At 40.7% G+C, this 15,294-nt stretch overlaps 1 protein-coding gene across 9 annotated transcripts in view; it reads right to left on the reverse strand.

The window, feature by feature from the left end:
* The window catches only part of LOC110323540 (microtubule actin crosslinking factor 1), a 339,871-nt gene that overhangs the window by 153,765 nt on the left and 170,812 nt on the right, over positions 1-15,294 (reverse strand). For all 9 annotated transcript variants that reach the window (XM_029539978.1, XM_029539979.1, XM_029539977.1 and 6 more), the window contains 14 exons: positions 10,650-10,816; positions 9,584-9,696; positions 9,380-9,486; positions 8,685-8,804; positions 8,392-8,487; positions 7,710-7,837; positions 7,240-7,333; positions 6,920-7,074; positions 6,045-6,321; positions 4,821-4,949; positions 3,748-3,825; positions 2,830-2,991; positions 959-1,063; positions 93-188 (listed from right to left, as the gene is read on the reverse strand). In XM_029539978.1, coding sequence (XP_029395838.1) covers positions 93-188; positions 959-1,063; positions 2,830-2,991; positions 3,748-3,825; positions 4,821-4,949; positions 6,045-6,321; positions 6,920-7,074; positions 7,240-7,333; positions 7,710-7,837; positions 8,392-8,487; positions 8,685-8,804; positions 9,380-9,486; positions 9,584-9,696; positions 10,650-10,816 — 1,827 coding nt within the window. The remainder of the gene's footprint in view (positions 1-92; positions 189-958; positions 1,064-2,829; positions 2,992-3,747; positions 3,826-4,820; positions 4,950-6,044; positions 6,322-6,919; positions 7,075-7,239; positions 7,334-7,709; positions 7,838-8,391; positions 8,488-8,684; positions 8,805-9,379; positions 9,487-9,583; positions 9,697-10,649; positions 10,817-15,294) is intronic.

The raw sequence follows: 15,294 nt of genomic DNA on the forward strand, positions 1-15,294 counted from the left end.
TCTACCATATGGATATATTTTTAACCTAATGTTTGACATAAATGGGTCTACCACCACCACCATCACCACCACCACCACCACCAAGACCATACCTGAAAGTAAGCTGCATTCTCTTTTACATGTTGTTCAACACATAAGCACAGCTGCTTCATCCACTGCAGCTGGGACTGGACAGCAGCACTATATGCCTGTAACAGCCAAGCACATGTGCATGAGTCTACCAGGCTCGAAGTATATGTGTGAGGCTCTTTCCAAGTACAATTCTGCTATTGAAAGAGGAGAAACTGGAGAGGCACCGCTAACTGAAAACTGGGCAATGCTTCTCAGGAGAAAGAAGCTTGCCTTTCATCCAACACAGATTTGTTAAAAAGGGGTTCCCCAAAAAAGCCTCTAGCCTCTTCTATACTCAAGTATAATTCAATGACCAAGCCAGAAAAAACATAGCATCAATAAATCAATCCTTCCTGGTTCTTCTACTGTTTCTCTTCTCCGGATAATAGCACTATACCAACTACCTAGGATGTGGGACTAGAGGTGGCTCAGTGGTTAAGTGCATTAATGCTCTTGCAGAGGACCTGGGTTTGGTTTCCAGCATGCGCATGGTGGATCCCAGCTCTCAGGGGATCCAACACCATTTTCAGGCACCCACAGATACAAGGCATGCATGTGGTACACAAACATACATGGAGACAAAACTCATACACATAAAATAAAAATAAATAAAAATCTTTTCAAAAAAGGAAGGTGAATCAGTTATTTTTAAATGATGAAGAGTTGTTTAAAAAAAAAAAAAAAAAGACACAAGCTCTTTCCCAAATAAGTCAAAAGTCAGTAAAATAAAGAAGAGAAGCCAATATAAAACAAATGATGTGGAATTTCCTCCAGGCCTTAGAAAGCTCCTGATCTCAGAATTTTTATCACAATACCTTTGAACTTCACACCTTTTACAATCACATACCTCCACTGTTTGCTTAGCTGGGTGGTTCTCAAGTGACAGCAGCTCCGCTGTATCTTGTAGAGAACGAAATACATCTTGTTTCCCTTCCAGCTCCATTGTCAACTCCTGCAAATTGAATTTAATTTTCTAGAATAAATGCTATAGTGGAAGAAAAAGCAATATAGAAAACAGTGCTTCCTACATAACTTTAAGGAGCCTATAAAAGGATTGATACCAAAATATGATGTATAAACTGCAAATGCCCAGGGATCTCAGAAAAGGGCAAAACTGATGGAATTAAGGGGAAGGGATTCACAAAACACACTAGGACCTGAGCTAGCCCTGAGTAGACTGGGAGAACTCGGGAGGCACAGAGGAGAGCGAGCACGGTTAGGAAGATGAGTGAGGCAGCGCCACACAAGTGCCCCACACTGGAGACAGACCACAGACGGGCAGGCTTTGCTTCACGATTTTCTCAGCTCAAAATGTCCTCCTCTGACATAAATTCTATTAATACAAGACACAATTTAAATGCTGGCTTTTCTATGAACTCTTACTACCAGATTTAATGTTTTCTCCTTTATGCTTCAGAGCACGTTCTGTGTATGTCTAGCGGCCTCATAATTTCCACACACTATTTACAGCATCAGAACATCCATCTAGTCTTTCCTCTTCTCTTCAGAGGGTTCCTTCCTATGTCCTTCTCTAATCAGGCAATACTTACATTTTTTACTAACTGTAGATTAATGGAATTAAACCAACCGAAGTGGGTGCTAGTAGAAGAGTGGCCTGTTTGCATAAAGGATTATAAAAATGCTTTTAAAACCCTGTGTATGGAAATACTGAAAGTAGCAAAAAATACTCCCACTTACTTGTCTACTTCTTCATTATAAAGAATAGAAGGCAAAGCAGGAGAGATGGCTTGGTGGTTAAAAGCACTGGCTGCTCTTCCAGAGAACCCAGGTTCAATTCCCAACACCCACATGGCAGCTCACAACTGTCTGTAACTCACATATGTGGTACACAGACAATATGCAAGCAAAATACCCATATATATAAGTATTTTTTTTTTAAAGTTTAAAAAGGAGTAGGGAAAGAGAGAGACAGAGACAGAGAAGAGAGGGTGGAGAGAAGGAGGGAGGAGAGAGTAGAAGGCATTGCCCCATTAATGATGAATATTCCTGACCATTTTACATGTTAAGAGATAAAGACCAAAACGTTAATAAAAATTCAAACTATTATAGAACTCTAAAAGTACAACTTATTTAAATATTAACTCTTGTATAATAAGACACTTTGCTTAGATTAGCTTATTAAGTCTTACTCGACTTTTTATACAGCCCTTTCAAATAGTTCTTATCCCATTTTTACAAGGGCTGGGAGAGACTAAGTGCCTTGCCCAAGGTCACAGACCTAGTGAGTAGACAAATTGTCACACCCTGTAACCTTAACAACAGAGCCGCATTAATTTCTGAAATGACTTGCAGACTGCAGCTCTGTCTACTCATAACACAGCTTCCTAAATAAACCTACTCAAGGGCTCTCGTCCCTCCACACACATTTCTCACAGACAGATGCAACGAGCAGAGTCCCTGCTTCTACCTATCATCATGTAAGTCTACAACAGTGGTTATCACCCTTCCAAACGCCGTAACCCTTTAACACAGTTCCTCATGCTGTGGTGACCCCAGCCATAACATTATTTGTGTTGCTACTCCATAACTGTAATTTTGCTACTGTTATAAATCAGAATGTAAATATTTTTGGAGATAGAGGTTTGTCAAAGGGGTCTCAATACACAGGTTGAGAACAGGAGCTCTAGAAGCAGAGCCTTTGCAGGCTACTTCTCTGTCTCCTGCTACTGCTATTAAACGCTGCTGTGGGAGACTTACAGAGAAGTAGGTTTGCTTGGCTGAGATATTGGGATTACTGTCACTCCAATCACATGCTAGTTCCTCTTCCTCCTTCCCATTCAGCCAGATCAGTTCAGCTGTGGCTCTGGAGACAAATTTGTGCAGGCTCTGAAGGTGCCTCATTCGGAAGCTAGAAGTCTCCTGGACAAAGAATGAGTTAAAAGATTAGACTGCTAGCCTGTGCAGCCGGAGAAGACAACACAGCAGCATCAGGAAGGAACAGCACAGGAAACGTACTAAGCCTGGTTCTTTTGCGTTAAAGTGTTAGTATTTAAATCTAAGGCCTTAGGCATGCTAAGAAATGGTCTACCACTAGCCACACATGCCCACTAAGGCTGCTTTTAATATCTGAGTTCTTCTCCATGGACTCAAGTTTTACACAGTTTGATAGAAAACTTCCATGGTCACTGTCAATCTTATGATGAAAGAATGATCTTGGCTCATCCTACCACAGACAACCTCTATAGAAGGGAATGAAAAGCAGTAAACAAGGGAATGGTCTCCATGAGTCTAAACTTTTTAGTTATGGCACCTTAAAATATGTATAGCCATTGGTGAAGAAGGTAGCTAAGATTGGTTTTACTTGCTTATAATTTTCAAGAGCAGTGGTTTCTAACCCTTTAAGAATCTAGAAGTTTGCTGTGGTGAAATACATCTAACTATGATATTAGTGTTTCAAGGACTAAGTTGGGGTAAGAGTAGTTTAAAGGGTATTATGGGATACATGGGGAGATAATGCCTCAAAAAAAAAAGTGTTATAACCCATATGGATAATAGTTATAATCTAATAAGAAGAAAACTAAGACCCAAACCATGTGCTTTCTGAATTAGGAAAGTGTTGTTTGGAGGGAGCCATTTCTCCATGGGCACAATCTAAGCCAACCAGTCAAAACTCACCTTCAATTTACAATACTGCGTCTCCAACTTCCCAAGAGTCTCAACATAGCTAGTATGGAAATTCTGGGACATCTTTCCCTGACAAGAAAGGAATGAAAGCAAAAGTCATTAGAGAAACAGTGAGTGAACTATGGTTTCAGCCATGTAAACAGGATGTCCATCGGTAGGGGCTCCCTGCTCTGGGAAACACGGGGCTGGACAACAAGGTTCTAGATCAAACTTCATAGCTTGAGGGGACAACAATTCAAAAGGGTAACCAAACCCACACTTTTCACGTTCCTGTGTTTCCAGCAATTCAGAACCCCACCCCCAATCCCACACCTGATGACTGCCAAACTACTCAACTTGCTGCTTTGAACAGAGGTGGAAAGAGGGATGCAGAGAAAACAGAAAGAGCACGGGCACTGCTCAGTAACACAGCACCTGCCTAGCAGGCACTGAACCCCAGAAACCAAACCAACCAAAGCCCTCAACAACGAAGACAAAATGGCATGCTGGAGGATGTAACGAGTGACCAGCTCTCTACTGCAGGCTCACAGCAAAGGGAAATGAATATGAATTTTGGGGACAAAGGACCTGAGTTTAGATACTTCTATTTACTAAATTCTGACTCCAGCTTTCAATATCACTTTTTAAATTTTTTCAGTTTTTCTTTTAGTTTTAAAAATTATGTGTGTGTGCGCGTATGTATGGTGGTATAGTATACGCATTTGAGTACAGATGCCTGTATAGGTTCCTAGAGCTGGAGTTACAGGCAGTTGTAAGCCATTTGATGTGGGTGCTGGGAACTGAATTCAGATCATCTATAAAAGCAATATATAGTCTTAACCACTGAGCCATCTCTTCAGCCCCTAAGATCATGTTTTTGTTTTTGGGGGGTTTTTTTAGTAATAAAGATATCTATTAGTTAAAATACTTTTCTCACAAAGTTCTTTAAAGGAATTTGTTGTAAAGTGGTATTCATTATATACTTTTCAAAGCTTCTTCCTTCCGAGAAACAGCAGCGTTGACACACCTCCCAATACATGCTACTCCCCAGACCTCTCATAATGTAGATTCCACATGCTACATACCTCATACAACCTAGCCTCTTTGACACTTGAGCCTAGTTCTTCCACACTGGTATGGATATGCTGCTGTGTTTCCAACTGCAGCTCCACACTAGGCAGGTCATTACCCCACTCTGCTCGCTCCAGTTTCATCTGAAAAGGAAAGCACGGCTGTGTTAGAACTTATAGAAGAAAAGAAAGTTGTCAAGGTCAACATCTGAAGGAGATGACTAACGGTAACAGCCAGGTGTGGTGTGGCACATCCTTGTAATCTCAGCATTTGGAACATAGAAACAGAAGGCTCAGGATTCCCAGGCCAGTCTGAACTACAGAAGACCTTGACTTAAAGAAACAAAATGGCTAGGGATAAGAATTGGGCATCTGAACAATCTGTCATTCCATGGCTTCTTATAAGCCTCAAGAGCAAGAGAGGAAGCTCCATTACTTCAGCAGTGCTGGCATATGAGAGGACAGGCCTGAGTTTTTCAGTCAGAAAGGGTCTTAACAGGCTGGATGCTCAAACATTCCCCTTTATAGGATATGGTGGCCCATGCCTTCAATCCCAGCACTCAGTAGACAAGAGGCAGGAAAATCTCTGAGTTTCAGGCCAGCCAGGGCTACATAGTGAGTCTCTGTCTTAAAACAATAACAAATCATTATGAGTCTCTAAATTTCATAGGGTAGACAAAAAAAAGGGAGAGGGACATCTGGAAAATATTTAGTTTATTCACAGAATCAGCAACTAGCCAATAGAAGATTTCTTGCCCCCATATCTTTGTCCCCTACTCCCCACCCTGCTTTATCTTTTCTTTTCTTGAGATAGGGGTCCTATTACACAGTCCAGACTAGCCTAGAACTTATCATCTCCTGAGTCCTGGTCTTACAAACATAGACTGGCATAGAACAATGTCAAATTTGAGTTTTTAAACTAGAATATAATTAAGTCGATGCTAAACAGTGTGGGATTGTGATAATCTACACTGACTCTGTTCATTTAGAATATAAGGAGAAAGGAATCAGGCATGGTAGCATATGTAGTCCCAGCATTCAGAAGGCTGGTGCAGGAAGATCATGAGTTCAAGGACAGCCTGGGCTACACTGGCCTCCTGGACTAAATAGTGGAGAGGCAAAGTGACATTTAATAAGAAGGGTTCTTAGATGCAGATAGGATCAGCAATTAAGGTTTTCCTCTACCAAGAACACAAAGCAACCTGATCATCTTAAGACAGCTTTCTGGACTACACCCACCTGCATCTCTTCTACCCAAGAGAGTAGTTCATATACAAATCGAAGATTGCCTTCATCTTCAGAGGATGAGATAGATACAAGTTCAGTCCGGGTCATGGGTTTTCGAAACCAGGAGGTAGAAGAAGAATGAGTCATCTTGTTCAGGGGTTCTGCTTTCAGATGAGTAGTGGTTAAAGTAGAGGGCGGAACCAATTCAAGTGACGTGAAATGGCCTTTCCGGTATAGATTTGTACACTCTAAGCGCAGGGTGACCAGCTCATCCTGCAGACGCATGACCCTGAAGTACAAGAAGAGACTTAACACATGCTTAAAATAAAATGTTCATTATCTATTTAACAAGCACATGGTAAAAATAAGAATTAGACCATATTAGAGAAAGTGTTTTGAAAACCTATTACAGGAATGCGAAGTGGTATTTTAACATCATCTAGTTTGGCATTTTTCAAGGCAAATGCCAAATTAAAGTGTTAATAAGAAGGAAGTAACATAGTGTTTGTGAATCCTGAAGGTCACAACAGAATAAATACTGAATTGCCATGTGACTTTAGACACTCTGCATCCTAAATGAGTTCAGTAGATTACCAATGTTTCAAAGGCACATGTGCTAGCATACCTTTGCAGGTCATTTTGAAATAGAAAAGAATACATTAAGATGGCACAGGGATCAGGAAATATACTCCAGGCACTAAGTGGGAGGGAGAGGTGTTTAAAAGTGGAAGCTCAGCACAGGACACTTCCTGCATATATGATGTGCATGCATATCAGAGCCACAGAAGTGTGAGAATCAAGGTGAAGATCCAGTGCCTGGTTCTTGTCTCAGTCTCAATGCATTACCTCACAGCAAGCCAGCCTTCCCTAGGGGCCTCAGGACTCACCTAAAGGCCAGCTCTTCCAACTGGTAGTACTTTTCATCCCGTAGGATCTGGAGATCCACCTGCAGCTGCCTGATCAGACCCTCACACTCTTGAATGTACATAATGACATCTGACTCACACTGCACTGGCTGTCCTGATTCCAGGTGTGCAGCATCCTGTGACAGAGAAAGAATAAGGGTGAGAAACCTCTATTGCTCTCACCTACTAAGATGGAGAAAACCAAGAGAAAGCAAGGAACACTGCTGGATCCCTCATCTGTTAACTTCGACTGTCAGAGCAGCTGGGTGAAAAGCAGAAAGCATGTGACATAAAACACTTACAGCCTGCAGTGTGTTCTTAGCTAGTGTCAGTTTTTCTTCACAGTTCAAAGCACCATTCTGTATTTTGTTTGCAATCTGCAGCAGCAATTCTAGCCTGAAAAACAAAAACCATAATAAAGTACAAGACTCAAAGTAGCCCCAGGTATAGGTGGAACAACAATATGAACTAACCGGTACCCCCAAAGCTCGTGTCTCTAGCTGCATATGTAGCAGAAGATGGCCTAGTCGGCCATCATTGGGAAGAGAGCCCCTAGGTCTTGCAAACTTTATATGCCCCAATACAAGGGAATGCCAGGGCCAAGAAGTGGGAGTGGGTGGGTAGGGGAGCAGGGCAGGAGAGGGTATAGGGAACTTTCGGGCTAGCATTTGAAATGTAAATAAAGAAAATATCTAATAAAAAAAATAAAATAAATTAAAAAAAAAAAAAAAAAAGTGACCCCAGGGAATGTCAGACCGCCTCCCAGACATACCTCTCCACAGCCGGCCGCAGGGACTTCTCTCGCTCTAGCATTTCAACAATGAGTTTCCCCCATTCTTCTTCTACATGGTTAGGGTGGTAGCCTTGAGGCAGCTTAATTCTGCCAAATTCAATCCACACCTGAAAGAGATACTTTTCAATCCCAAACCACAGCCCTGCCCTCTGGCCTGTTTTTATCTATCTGTACTTTGCTTCTTGTTTTTGTTTTTGTTTGTTTGTGGGGGGTGTCTTAGTCAATCAGCATTTCTGCCCCTCCCCCATTGTGTAGGAAAAGACTAAGCATCTAACAACTTACAAGTCAAAATTTTTTAATCTAAGGCCTAACATGTGGAGAGATGAACCTGATTCTGGCAAGGTTAAACACACCTAACTCTAAAGCTTCAAATTCAATAGGAATCAAAAGATGAATGAAAATTTTCTTTCTTGTAAGCTGGGGAAAAGATTTAGTTTCCCTCTAAAAAGCAAGGAAAAAAATGTCTGAATAAATATGCTGTTTCTCAAAAACTTCCTTAATAATTACAGCTTGTTGATACTGTCCCTTTATCACAAATTTTGAAGACCCACTAAGGATATTACTACTAATTCAGGATAAAAGGAGAACATGTGGAACCTACTAAGAAACAACAGTAGTACAAACTGCAAACCTTATTTTAGCCAGAAATATGCTTCCTTACCTCTAATAACTTATATAACTCTTTGATTCTTCCTTTTTCTCTCTCCTTGGCCAGTATTTCCGTTTCTTTGAAGTGTATATATTGGTTATAAAGTGCCTACAAAGATTAATATTTGATGAATAAGTTAATAGACTAAAGCAACTGGGAACAACTTTTTACATCTCCTCACTAGAACCAGCTGCATCAAGCTCCGATGCTTAACCCAAAGAGAATTTATAAAAAGCAACTTCACGAGGCCAGTCTGGTCTCAAAAAACCAAAAAAAAAAAAAAATTCAGTCCGAGCTTTTTTTACCTTTAGTTCAACAGGGTTCTGGGGAAAAGATTTATCTGACATCAAGATTGCATGCTGCCTGATCCAGGGAATGAGCGAGTCCACTCGGCTTTGGTATTCTTGCCATCTGGAGTCCACTTCCTACAGTCAGAAGGCAAACATCACAGATCTGGTTTGTGCTGTGCAGCAGCAGCACAGGATAAAGTAGCCAAGGTCACCCCATACCATATAAAACTCTCTCTTTAGTGCTCAAAGGCTCAGTCTCAAAACTCCCCAAGGAATCTCTGGCTGGCATTCAGTATCCTGACAGGTAGAAAGACTATAAACCAAGCTACTGTGCTTATGAACTAGGGTATTTTCCAAGCATGGTGACTGTTGACACTGTAATTCCACCACAGCGAGGCTGAGGCAGCAGGCTACCCTAGAGCACACAGCCATGGTGCCTCATCAGACTTCTATCAGTAGCTGATATGAAAATGCTCTATCTTGAATTACAGCTGGAGATAAAAGAACTTTTTTTTTTTTTTTTGCTGGCATTTAACATCAAAAGGTCTATGTTAGCAATACCTAGACTCATTCTCAGGGACAGTGTTCATTATGACAGAGATAATGTAGATTCAGGTCTTTGTGAAAGTGCTCTATGCATAAGAAAAAGCACTATCTAATGGAGGCTTTCTACCTCTGTGAATTGGTATTTTAGGAAAATGTCCTTTTACCGTAGCACTGATCCCTTCTCCTCCCTCGGGGACTTTGGGGAAGGCATCATAAATTGAAGACACATAAGTGATTACAGACTTCTCATCTGGAGATGGCACATCCACATCTGAGAGTAAGATAAGAGTTCTTGGTCAGAACAAAGGATCCTGCCAGTTGGAATTTTCAAAACATGCCAAATATACTTAAAATCTGGAGACTCTCACCTTCTGCATCTAGTAGTCGGGTGACCCCGAGTCTCTCAGCTACTTCAAAGGCCTGTTCCAGATTCTCCCGGTTACTCTGGATTTGTACTCTCTCCATATCTACCAGATCGGGTCTGTAAAAGTCCAACAAGAAACATGAAAAAGCACTGTCTACATTGCACATGAGTTCACACAAGAAGCTTTTTTTTTTTTTTTTTTAAAGATTTATTGATTTATTATATGTAAGTACACTGTAGCTGTCTTCAGACACTCCAGAAGAGGGCACCAGATCTCGTTACGGATGGTTGTGAGCCACCATGTGGTTGCTGGGATTTGAACTCAGGACCTTCGGAAGAGCAGTCGGGTGCTCTTACCTGCTGAGCCATCTCACCAGCCCCACACAAGAAGCTCTTAACAGCTACCAGAACTGAAAACACTGAGTGAGTTAGAGAGAACTCAAGAGGTAAGAAGTTGCTAACCCTGATCCTATTTCTAATTGCACACCAGGAACCTAATGCTCCTAATTCCAAGCTTACAGAAATTAATAAACTGATACAAAGTGAAAACTGATGCTTATATATGACTGCTCAGAGCTCAGATTATTTTTGGTTTCGTGGTTAAAACTCCTATTTTCCTTCCTCCTGTCATACCAAGTCACCTGAGGCTACTTACTTTGACCCAGTCCCTCTCCAGGTCCTATGCACTTGCTCTTCCACCTACTCAGGATGCTTTGACCACACACAGACTGCATGGCTCACTTCTGACATACTCATCTACAAGGCAATCTCTGGCCACCTTTGTCCAAATTACCACAACCCTGTAATAGTGCCCTTCCACTGTACCCGCCACTATAGGAAAATGTGCAGCCTATTCTCTGCAGTGGAAGTCTGCTCCCTGAAAGCAAAACTCGGACTGGGTCACTTCTTTGGCCAGTGCCTAAAACAGTGGCCTCATTACAGACTGATTTTCAAACAATTCAATGACTCAAGAGTCTAATTCTTGGTGGAAGGGGAAGAGGGCGTGGCAGTTAATTACAAACAGATGAGAGGGATTCCTTCTAGGAGCAGTAAGACTCCATTGTACGCACCTGTATCGGTGAATCAATGCATTGAACATTTTCCCATCGCTCCAGCAGGAAGAAAAGTTGGTGCATTTGATTCCTGTGTAACCAGCTGTTACTTTCTGAGTCCATAAGAGTAGTTTCTCTTTGGCTGACATATCCCCTGACTCCCCACTAATGTAGATGTCAGAGATCTGCAAACAGACAGGACATGAAATAACATTCAGATGAGATGAAGCCTTTTGTCCTTCTCTTATGTTTTGATTAGTAAAGGAAGAGAGATCCAAGGTTGGCTGGCAGCCCTGTTGATGACCACTCCAGCAAATACTCAGCCTCTCTGGTAGTCAGGGAAACACGAACCTATCAGACTAGAATGGTTGGTTGGTCTCTACTGATGAGAATTAGACAGAAGAGAATGCTCACTAGTAGACCTTACCGTGTGAGAACATAGCAAGCAAGATATTAACAGCACAGCTGTGCTGATGTCAGTTTTGAATCAAGTCGTAAAGGAGACATAAAGGTTGTTAGGCAGGCCGGGAGTGGTGACACATGCCTTTAATCCCAGCGCTCGGGAGGCAGAGGCAGGAGGATTTCTGAGTTCGAGGCCAGCCTGGTCTACAAAGTGAGTTCCAGGACAGCCAGGGCTATACAGAGAAACCCTGTCTCGAAAAACCAAAAAAAAAAAAAAGTTGTTAGGCAACAATCAAGAATATGTACAGGGCTGGTGAGATGGCTCAGTGGGTAAGAGTACCCGACTGCTCTTCCGAAGGTCCGGAGTTCAAATCCCAGCAACCACATGGTGGCTCACAACCATCTGTAATGGGATCTGATGCCCTCTTCTGGTGTATCTGAAGACAGTAACAGTGTACTCACATAAAATAAATAAATCTTTAAAAAAAAAAAGAAAGAAAGAGCTTAAACTCTCGAGAGAAATTACTGATTATAAATTATAGCACATATACGGAACAGAAGCCTTTGTTGAATTTAAAAAAGTACACTTTAGAAAATAGTCATTAAGTTTTTAAAAAACCAAAAATATACATAGCTACTCTGATTTTATATAAAGGTTAAAAATATAACCTTTCAGTTTATAGCCATGCAAACATGTGCACATACACATATGTAAAACAGATGTCATATACTCTATATAAAGATAACCCTGGGAACACACACACAGCAAACTTGTAACCACACTTATCTCCAAATGGTAACATTATATGTGATTCCTCTATCTTCAATTTTTTTAGCATGTACATTTTTAATTTGGGGAGGAAATAAGGATGTTGGGAAAGGGTTTCTCTGTGTAGCCTTGGCTGTCCTTGAACTTGCTTTGTAGACCACCCTGGCTTCAAACTCCGAGACCTGACTTTTTGCCTCCCTAGTGCTAGGATAAAAGGCATGTGCCACTACTGCTCATGGTCGTGAGATGCCTGTTGTGGGTTCAGGGAATTGAACTTGGGTCCTGTGGAAGAACAGTGAGTGTGCTAAACCATATCTTCAGTCCTGTACATTTTTTATTATAAGAAAAAAAGGGGGAGGTAGTTGAAGACATTTCTTAAAGTATAAAACAAGTGATCTATTTTAGAGAGATGGTAATGCAAAATAAATGTGCATACCATTAATTCTGCACAGACCCAAGCTTGAATCCCATCCTGCTCAACTGCAAGGTCAGTTATCACATGTGTCAAATGGGAATGATAACTACCATCTTTTCAGGGTTGCTGTGATAAATGAGAAGATTACACACTAATGTAGCCTAAGCTCAGGGCTATAATAAAAAGGTCTTGTTTCTCTCTTCACTGAATGGTGGTCTTCCTCCAGTTACTGTTTAACTCCATCAGCCCTGGCAGCTTGTATCATCATTTAACTAGAAGCTATCTTGTATTATCAATTATTAGTTCATATATTTAATCTTATCTCTTAAAGCTGTAGGTTTCTTTAGGGGTTGGGCCCACAAGTTAATGCCAAAACTATCTGAAAATGAGGCCACTGGATGCATCAGGCAGCATCTTTGATACTGTGAAGAAGTAACTTCCAGCTCCAGACTTCTGAATACTGCACACACTCACCTCATGCGCTCACCAAATATTGAGGACTTTTTAATTAGTAATTATCCAACTAACAATGAAACAGTAGAAATAAACAAAGGAGAGCATCTGAGGGTAAAGTCTACCAAGAATCCAGCAAACAGCAAATTCAGAGTAGCATATAAAGTCAAACAAGTTTAGTGGGCTAATGGTAACAGCAGTGCCTCCCAAAGATAATGAGCACACTTTACTTTTATACTGAAAACTATAAAACAATCTAGATTAATAAGAAAAAGTACAAGAATTTGTTCTCAGACTAGTCATGAAAGGAGACAAATGAGGACTGTAACCTCAGACAAATGGTTTATGTCTGCAATACTGTTTTTTTCCCATATGTAACAAAGGAGAGTAACTTCCCCTTGGAGTATTTAAACAGATGAAAATAAGGTGGTATAGGTATTCTCTAGAACACATGTGCTTTGTAACAATAGAAGAGCATTCCAGTTCTGTAATACACTTGAGACACAGAGGCAGGAGGCATGCCACAAACTCAAGGCTAGCCTGAACTACACAGAGAATTGCAGGCTAGCCAGCGATATATAACGTGACCCTGTATAAAAGACAGACAGACAGACAAACAAACAAACAGACAGACAATTAGACAGACAGCCCAGTATGCCAAGAATAATTTTAGGCCTGAGCATTTGGGGCAAAGAAGAAATGGGCACCCTCATCAAGTGCACTGCCTCAAAGCCACGTGTATGTCTGGGTGAAACAAAAGGGCAGCAAGCTGGAGGGCACAGAGTTCTGCCCCAATAGACACATTTACACAAAGGAAGTCCGGTTACTGCACTTTGATAATGCCTAATGATAAAATGATCTTACAGATCTTTTCAGCACTCACTACCTCTCTGCTCTGACTCATGTTCACCTGACAACTTTCAGATCATTATTTCCCATACATAGTACAAACCTAAATGGTTTCTGCAACTATTCAACAATTTGACAGTTAAAATTCATTTTGTAGCCAGGCAATTCCAGCACTTGGGAGGCAGAGACAGGCAGATTTCTGAGTTCGAGGCCAGCCTGGTCTACAGAGTGAGTTCCAGGACAGCCAGGACTATACAGAGAAACCCTGTCTCGAAAAAAACAAAAAACAAACAAAAAAACAAAAAAAAATCATTTTGTAAATTAGTTTGGATCCATCAATCTCTTACAAATATAAGCTGTGAAACTATGTCCAAAGATTCAATCAATTCCAAGTATACTGCTTTGATGGAAAGAACTATGAAGCGTCGAAGAAAGGTGGTCAAAAGCTACCATCCTACAGGCTCAGGATAAACAGTCACTCCCTAAACTCAACTCTATTCCCATTCCCTTAAAATTTCTCCATGTCTGTTTTAATGGCTAAAACCACTAGACACTGAATACACATATCACTTTCACTGCAGTTGCTTCATACACATATTAAGAAGAATCAGGAAATAGAATTGGTGAAATGTAACAGGCAAAGAATAAGCAAAATGAAATCTGAGCATTTGAGTTCTTTACCAAAAAATTAAATTCTAATTACTTAACCATATAACCACATCTGTCTCACTAATGACTGCCAACTGAAACTACTTTTAAAAAATTGTTATACGTACTTAAGTTTCGCCCACATGTATTGTACATCACTTGCATGCAGTGCCTGAAGAGGGCATTGGAACCCCTGAAACTGAACTTGGGGACCTCCAAAGGGTTCTTAACTACTTAAGCAATTTCTCCAGGCCGTGGCTTAAAACTACTTCAGTGAACAACTTTACTTCAGATTTGCAACACAGCCTTAATGAGACAAGAAAATGTTTCGCTTCTTTGGGGAAAGAAAAAAGTACCATGCTTGGATTACAACCATTTCTAGACTATAAACTGATTGTCAAAAATATGGTTACCATCACAAGCATCTCAGTAATTAAATCTGATTTTTGTCCTTCTCTTCTTGTGATAGTCTCATGTGGCATGTATCCGGTCTGCTAGGGTCTGCAGATGCATTTACCTGAGCACTCAAATGTAGAGATCCAGCTTCCATTTCAAGGTTCCTCCCTATCTGAGTAGTAAGAAGAGAGCCTCAATGCCATGCCAGAGACTATACATGTCTCTTCCCATCATATATTACACAGGGCTCAATTATTTCCTTCTCTGAGGCATTCTCACAAGCATAACATTTCCTAGTAATTCCATAAGCATTATCTAAATATCTTAATCCTACACCAAGTAGTATAGGAAAGAAAAGCAGTTACATTACATGTTTATCTATCCATTCTGTTATCAGTTCCCAAGAAAACAATATGCTTTAAAAGCTCAAAATAAAAGCATAGTTTTGGGCCTTGGGTTTAAGCAATTCAGTTATGGAAACAGTTTATAGAGAAAGCAGTGTTGAGACAGAGGTAAGCAAGTAATTGCATGACCAGCAATGCTAATAGACCACTCAGAGACACTTGGAATGGTTTAGAAAAAAGAAGTGAAAAAAGGAGAAAACTCGAAATGAGGCATTTGTCCTCAAGAATTTAGCGAAGACACACCATATTGCAATATATTAATGCTATCCCAATATTACTTTCCCAAATGATGACATATGAGTGGAAATACAACAGGGATTGAGAAAC

Source organism: Mus pahari, chromosome 6 (genome assembly GCF_900095145.1).
Source record: "Mus pahari chromosome 6, PAHARI_EIJ_v1.1, whole genome shotgun sequence".
Classification (NCBI taxonomy): Eukaryota; Metazoa; Chordata; class Mammalia; order Rodentia; family Muridae; genus Mus; species Mus pahari.